Below are 7,466 nucleotides of genomic sequence, written 5' to 3'. Positions count from 1 at the left end.
AAATTGTGCTTGGTTTGCTCAGTCTCTTCTAGTTCTTTTGAATTCAAAACCCATAAGTAAATAAGTTTCTTCATTCCTTTGAGAGAGCCAGAGATCCTGAGAATACCTAGAAAATATTCAAGTAGTTTTGTTAATTCAGCAAGAAGAACCTAAGTCTTGTATGCTTTGGATGCTGGATTTATGTTCAGGATTACACTAAATTTCATTGGTTCTGCCTGTATTTAACATAACCATTCAAGAGCTTCACTGCTTTCCATGAAGTACTAGACGTTCACATGTGACTGCAAAAATCCCTGGATTTAAATTCTGCTTTTTCCAGATTCTTAATTCATTAAGAATTGAAAACAAACTGAGAACTATTTTTATATTATCTCTTACCAAAGAAAATCTTTACAGATGCACAAAAAGTCACAATATATGCTTATGCTGTTCCAGTAAAGATATGCTTTTAAGGTCCTACTTAATTTTTCCAGTGTGGCATATATTTAATTTCAGCAGGCATCAGATTGCTTCAGCTAAGCACTGAGCAAGTCAATAGGATAGATGTTTAAGAGGTACTTACTAATGATTTGGAAAAAAAGATGGAATTCAATAAATGTGAAGTGTTTGCAGTTTCTGATGAGATCATCTCAGCCACTCCAGTTAGGAAAAAAAAATCTTTTCAAACGTATTCGTTATACTTATGTCCATTTTCCTCATACACAAAAGATTCTTAGAAGCAGGTGAAGATACTACTCAGCAAGTTCTTTCGGTCAAGACTGATGGTTATGTGCATCAATCAGTCTTCTTGGAGATACTCGGTGAGAATAGTTCCCAAGAATAGCTGCATTTGTACTAACCTATTGTAAGAATTCAGAAACTACACAGAGCACAACAGCACTTAAAATATAAAACTACTCTCCACTTACTCACAGGCCACGATGACAACAGATAATACATAGAAAAGCAGCTGATGGAGGCTTCAAATAAATTCTCTCTGTGGCCTTGGAAGAATTCACATGTAGTCACCAGATGAGTTTGCTTTGGAGGAGGTTGAGCCTTAAAGTTGAGGTACAAATTAGGTATTAATTATGTCCTTAACATTTGTGCAGATTTCCAGCTGCAGAGGGTGAGAAAAGTGTCTTCCAAATCAAAACTGTGGACGACAATAACTGTACAAAGCGGGTCCCATAAACATATTTATATTTGTCTTCTGTCATCAATCAAGTCTGACACTCATTGCATTGATTTGCATGCATGTGACACTACAAAGAAATTTGGTAAGAAAAAAAAAACAAAGAAACAAAGACTTGAAATTTACTTCCCTTGGAAAGATTAAGCTATATAAGACAAATGTATGTAATTGCAGTTAGGTCTACGCATTGATTTGAGAAAGGAAGGAAAGGCACTGTAATGCAGACTTCTATAAAATTACATACATCCACATATAAGGACACACAACAGTTTTATTAAAATAAAAAAGCTTTAATACTTTTGTGTTTAAAAGATTTAGCAGAAGATAATTGCTACAGACATGCTACAGTAACATACATGTTTGAAAAGTTTTCAGTGCTTTCTTTTGACGTTCAGCATTTTGGCAAAAATAAGTTTTTCTTCAAACATTGGCTATCATAATACTGATATAAAATACTTCATGTAGACTAAGGTCATGTGCATAAAATAAAATAAGTAATAAAACATACTGTTTGTATAATCATTTAAACATATTTAAAGTATAAATTTCATTAGATAACATGCAAATACTGCAATATTTTAAATGGCACTTAAATAGAGATACTGCGATTCTTTATAATTTTGCATCTAATATGAGATTCTGAAATGTACAAAATTATAAAAAGAACATATTTCTTCATTGAAGTCAGGTACTAGTATAGAGCTTGATTGTCATTTCACAAGCATTGAGCCCAATGTCCTGCAAATCTTCACTAGTCCAAGTAAAGATGTCTGTTGAAATAGGCCCAGGGCTGGTTTTCTTCATAATAAAATATGAAAGTGTATTTACATGAGAATAAACTCTCATATTTTTGGTAAGGTAATTAAGTAGCAGCATTTTTTTCTTCCAAAAATGATGTCTAGAATAGGTGCATACTTTTTGTTGTCACTGATATTCATCTCAATAATATAAAATTAAAATTTTTCAATAAACTCAAAACACTTTGTTCATTTCTGAAAAAAACAACTGTAAAATCCCTTCTTTCAAAAATCATAAATCTAGAATGTCAGAACCTTCCAGAGTACTTCTATGATTGCAAGATCAGTGGAAAATAATATGATTGTGCTGAAACAAACATCTGACTAGTAATGAATAGAAGTGTCATGTTTCACATTATTCCAAATATTCTTCATTCTTCAGTGAAAAATATTAGTACACCAAGTGTTCTGGAATTTTCGTTTTCTGGTTCAGTGATCAACAATTCTCAATGTCCTTCACAATACAAAACACCCTCAATACTCATGCGTATTTTCTAAGCAGCTATATATAACACATTAATGTTAACAAAGTAAATAAAAGGCTTACGAACAGGGAGTGCAGAACAGACGACACTTTAACAGACGTAGAAGAAATGCTAAACGAAACTTGTACTTGGGATGCAATTAGAGCTGACAGCGGCACATGTGATGCTAATGTTGGGCTGTCTGAATTTATCAGTGACTCTATCTTTTCTGCTTCTTTATTGCAGGCTTCAATCTAGGAAGAAAAGTGTTATTATTTATCTTCTTGTCACGTAAAATGCCAAGGCAAAACTGTTTCTGGACAGCAAAATTCAGGAAGAAAAATCTGAGTTATTCCAATCGACATGTACAATTTACATTGATGATTTGGAGTAGTCATTGAACAGCATATTGGAGCTCTTATCATAGCCTTTGGTATTAGGAAAACTTCTGCAGAAGCCCTGAGTAGCAGCAACAGAGAAAAAAGGAAGCTCAATACAATGGATGATGTTTCTGAAAGCTGACTCCATAAAGCTCACAATAAATTATAAGTTAATACCTCTAAAACTGAGGAATTTCTTTCTGATCAACTAAGATCGTGCCTTAACGTCTGCAGCAGTGGAAAATTGTGATTTTTCTAGTTACTGGGCTTTTTCTTCCTGATCAGGGAAATCTGATTTCATTTATGGGAAAGGAATAGAAGAAAGGAAATAGGAAATCCTGAGAAAATCAAGATAACATCATTCACTTTTCGTTCTCCCACTGACATAATGATAATCAGAAATTTATTTATAAAATCATTTTTTCCCATCCTAGCTTCTATTGTATTCCAGGAATAAATTCAGTATTAAGTCTCTTTAGCAGCTTTGGAGGCTGCTGCTGATAAAGTTTTAACTTGACAAACTTAACTTCTGAGGGCCCAAAGCTTTGGAAGTTGAGGAACTTCTAGCTCAGTTACAGGTGTCAGTAGTGAGCTGAGCAGCTATTCCTGGTTTCAGACCGTCCTCCTCTCCCCAAGAGTCTGACCGCATCTGCTGCAGACTGGGTGAGAGCTGATCAGATTGGTTAAGGCTCAAGACCTTGTGTCCTAAGTTCTGGTAAAATTCTGAGCTATTTCTGTTCAAGGAATAATATTTCTGTTAAAAGTTGAGCAGACTTGGACATAACAGCTTTGCTCCAGGAGCAAAGTAACAACTGCCCTATTTGATACTGCAGCTTGATAAATTTTTGCCAGCAAATCTACCCACTCCCACCATACCTGAACTTTAGCCCATCCCAGAAGCAATACCGAAAATGCAAAATTAGACCATAGAAATAAAAAGGAAATGGAAGCAGACACGGATATAAAACAAACAGCAAAGAAGTGAACCTGCCTAAACTGTAAAAGATGAAATTGTTTTTTTCCTCTCTTTTTGGTCTCAAAGCTAAATCTTCCATTTTAAAGTAGTGCACATCAATGTATAAGGTGACAGAATGAACCAGTCAGAGCACCCCAAAGGGACTTCTTTATAAGGTGCTGTCAGCAAGGCCAAGCAAGACTATTATAAACAACTATAAAATGGCAAGGCGTTAAAAATAGCATTAAAATGTTGCATTTCATAGGAAGAAGATACCCTCACTGGTTTTGCACAGGTTAATGATCAGAAAGTAAAAATGAAGCGAGAGCTCCAAGATAATAAAGATGCAATACATAGCCTAAGTCCTACTTCTACTGTTCTAAAGCATTTCTAAGAAAATACTGTAAGAACGTTGACCTGCATTTGTTGGTTTACATTTAGAGTTTAGTGCTGTGAGCTTTTGGTGCTTATTTGCTAGCATGAATTAGCTATGACACGGCATGGTGCACAACTTATTGGACTTGCATTTATTTCCCTTTTAAGATCATAAAAGGATTTTGAGATCTCCCTGCGCTTTTTACCTTGAGTTGGAAAGGATCATCAAAACCAGGCTGGTCTAAGCATATACTATCAGCAGATTCTCTTTGGAGTGAACTGCTGCTTAACATCAAGACAACCACAGTGTAGCAATATGTATGATGTGCTTCAGTCTAATATGCTTCAACCTACTTCAAAGCCTAATACTAGAGACAGAAGAGCACCATTTCATACACAAGTATCCATTCATTTTACAATTAATATAATTTAAGATGTCATTCAGTAATATATTTTCATCAGTTTATATTTTCTGCTATTTTAGTCATAAAATGTTGGAGGTTCTGCATGCATTTATTTTAAAACAAAAAAATATGTAACTTGATCATTCACCTTGCCCCTTTAATTAGCCACGCTCAAAAGCCTCTTACCAAGACAGCAGGACTCTCAAGACACATTTTACCATTAATAATACTTACTATTTGGATTCAAGTCATTAGAAAAATCCCCATGTATTCAGTACACAAGAAAATGAACAATTTTAAAACTGCTATATTGAAAGTAATAAAATGTATACATTAAAAAAAAAAAAAAGTAAATCCATACTGGGTAAACAAAATAAGAATATAGCCTACCTGCAATGGTTTGGGGTTCTGATCCACAGGAATGATGAGAATCACAATTTCAGATTCTATGCTTAAGTATCCAAACACATCACACTGTGGCACAGAGACATGCAGGCGGATTTTTTCAAGTATGTCAAGTACAGTTATAGGCTTTTTATTTGTTACCTGGAAGAAAACAACTTACTGGATGATGTGATATTATGCAAAATTACATTTCTACTGTTCAGTTTTAAAAAACTTGATACCATGCTTGAAAATCTTTTAGCCATTAAACTACTCAGTGCTAATCTATAGCAAAAAGAAAAGGGTAAGAAAGGGGGTTGCGAATAAATGACTTCTTAAATTAACCATGGTTTTGATATATGTTGTCCTCCACCTTCATAGTTGGTTTGTCTGTGTATCACATCCCTCAAATAACATAAAGAGTCACCTGTCACAGTTGCTTGTACTCAAAACGACAGACAGAGGAGACCTATCAACTGGCACTCCTTTACCCATCACAGAACCTAGGTGTTCCAAGAGCCACCAGAAATGAGAACTGTGATAAGAATTTCTCTGCAAGGTGGAACAGATTGCTTTGGGAGATCTAAACAGACCAATACCAAGGTGTCACAAGAGGGATGTGATCTGTTTGTCCAAGCTGCATTTGCAATCATCTGGAAATAAAAACTGACTGCTTCAGAAAGGTTGAGTGGCAAGGATGAATAGAATTACAGAATAGCCCGAGTTGGAAGGGACCCATAAGGATCATTGAGTCCAACTCCTGGCACCACACAGGTCTACCCAAAAATTCAGACTATATGACTAAGAGCACAGTCCAAACGCTTCTTAAACTCTGACAGACTTCGTGCCATGACTACTTCCCTGGGGAGCCTGTTCCAGTGTGTGACAACCCTCTCAGTGAAGAACTTCTTCCTGATTTCTAGCCTAAACCTCCCCTGCTGCAGCTTGACTCCATTCCCTCGGGTCCTATCACTGGTCACTAAAGAGAACAGATCAGCGCCTGCCCTTCCACTCCCCCTCCTGAGGAAGCTGTAGGTCGCGATAAGGTCTCCCCTCAGCCTCCCCTTTTCCAGGCTGAACAGGCCCAGTGACCTCAGCCACTCCTCATATGTCTTCCCCTCTAGGCCCTTCACCATCTTTGTCGCTCTCCTCTGGACATTCTCCAACAGTTTTACATCCCTTTTGTACTGTGGTGCCCAGAGCTGCACACAGTACTCGAGGTGAGGCCGCACCAGCACAGAGTAGAGCGGGACAATCCCTTCCCTCAACCGACTAGTGATGTCGTGCTTGATGCACCCCAGGGTACGGTTGGCCCTCCTGGCTGCCAGGGCACACTGCTGGCTCATATTCAACTTGCTGTCAACCACAACCCCCAGATCCCTCTCTGCGGTGCTGCTCTCCAGCATCTCATCGCCCAGTCTATACATATAGCCAGGGAGGCCCCATCCCAGGTGCAGGATCTGGCTCTTGCTTTTGTTAAACTTCATGTGGTTGGTGATCACCCAGCTCTCCAATCTGTCCAGATCTCTCTGCAAGGCCTTTCCACCTTCAATAGAGTCAACAACTCCTCCAAGCTTAGTGTCATCGGCAAATTTGCTCAAAACACCTTCTTGTCCTATATCCAAATTGTTTATGAAAACATTGAAGAGCACTGGCCCTAAAATGGAGGCTGACATCCTGTGATGATGTCAGCCAGCTCTCTGAGCACCCTGGGATAAATCCCATCTGGACCCATGGATGTTTATGGATCTAGGTGGAGCAGCAAATCCCACACACGTTCAGGGTTGGTTGGGAGTTTACTATTCCCACCGTCACAGTCCTCCAGCTCAGGGCACCTGGGGTCCCGAAGCCCACCAACAGCATTGAAGACGGAGGCAAAGAAGGCATTAAACGTCTCTGCTTTGCCTATGTCCCTGCTTGTGAGGTGACCATCCCCACCAAGTAGTGGACCTATGTTTTCTCTGGTCCTCCATTTTCTATTCACCTATATAAAAAAGCCCTTTTTATTGTCTCCCACAGACATGGCCAGCTTCAACTCTGATTGGGCTTTGGCCACACAATTTTTCTCCCTACAAAAGTGAACAGCAGCCTTGTACTCCTTCCACGTTGCCTGACCCTGCTTCCATACACTTTCTTTTTATGCCTAAGCTCCAGAAGAAGATCCCTGGTCAGCCCTGCCCTGCCTGTTTGAGTTCCAGTATTTCAGAATTGCCTCATCCTGTGCTTTTAGGAGGCAGTGCTTAAAGACTGACAAGCACTGGTGGACGTCAACACCTTCAAAAGCAGTTTCCCAGGGGACCTTGCTAACTAGTTCCCTGAGCAGCCTGAAGCCTGCTCTCCTTGTACCCAGGGCTGAAGTTTTGGTGGCAGTTTTCCTCCTGTCACCAAAAATTTTAAACTCGACTGCTTCATGGTCACTATGACCAAGACAGCCGCCAATTGCCACGTCCCCCACAAGACCCTCTCTGTTCTCCAGCAACAGATCTAGGAGGGTATCTTTCCTTGTTGGCTCCCTTAGCACCTGCACCAATAA

At 38.8% G+C, this 7,466-nt stretch overlaps 1 protein-coding gene across 4 annotated transcripts in view; it reads right to left on the bottom strand.

Annotated features, from left to right (window-relative positions):
• Positions 1-1,443: 1,443 nt before the first annotated feature.
• The window catches only part of LOC118161078 (reversion-inducing cysteine-rich protein with Kazal motifs), a 108,614-nt gene continuing 102,591 nt past the window's right edge, over positions 1,444-7,466 (bottom strand). For all 4 annotated transcript variants that reach the window (XM_035316090.1, XM_035316088.1, XM_035316089.1 and 1 more), the window contains 2 exons: positions 4,940-5,095; positions 1,444-2,689 (listed from right to left, as the gene is read on the bottom strand). In XM_035316090.1, the coding sequence (XP_035171981.1) occupies positions 2,474-2,689; positions 4,940-5,095 (372 nt within the window). In that variant the 3' untranslated portion in view covers positions 1,444-2,473. The remainder of the gene's footprint in view (positions 2,690-4,939; positions 5,096-7,466) is intronic.

This window comes from Oxyura jamaicensis, chromosome 2 (assembly GCF_011077185.1).
Source record: "Oxyura jamaicensis isolate SHBP4307 breed ruddy duck chromosome 2, BPBGC_Ojam_1.0, whole genome shotgun sequence".
Classification (NCBI taxonomy): Eukaryota; Metazoa; Chordata; class Aves; order Anseriformes; family Anatidae; genus Oxyura; species Oxyura jamaicensis.
The sequence above is the reverse complement of the archived record's forward strand: the minus strand, read 5'-3'. Positions and strand labels throughout refer to the sequence as shown.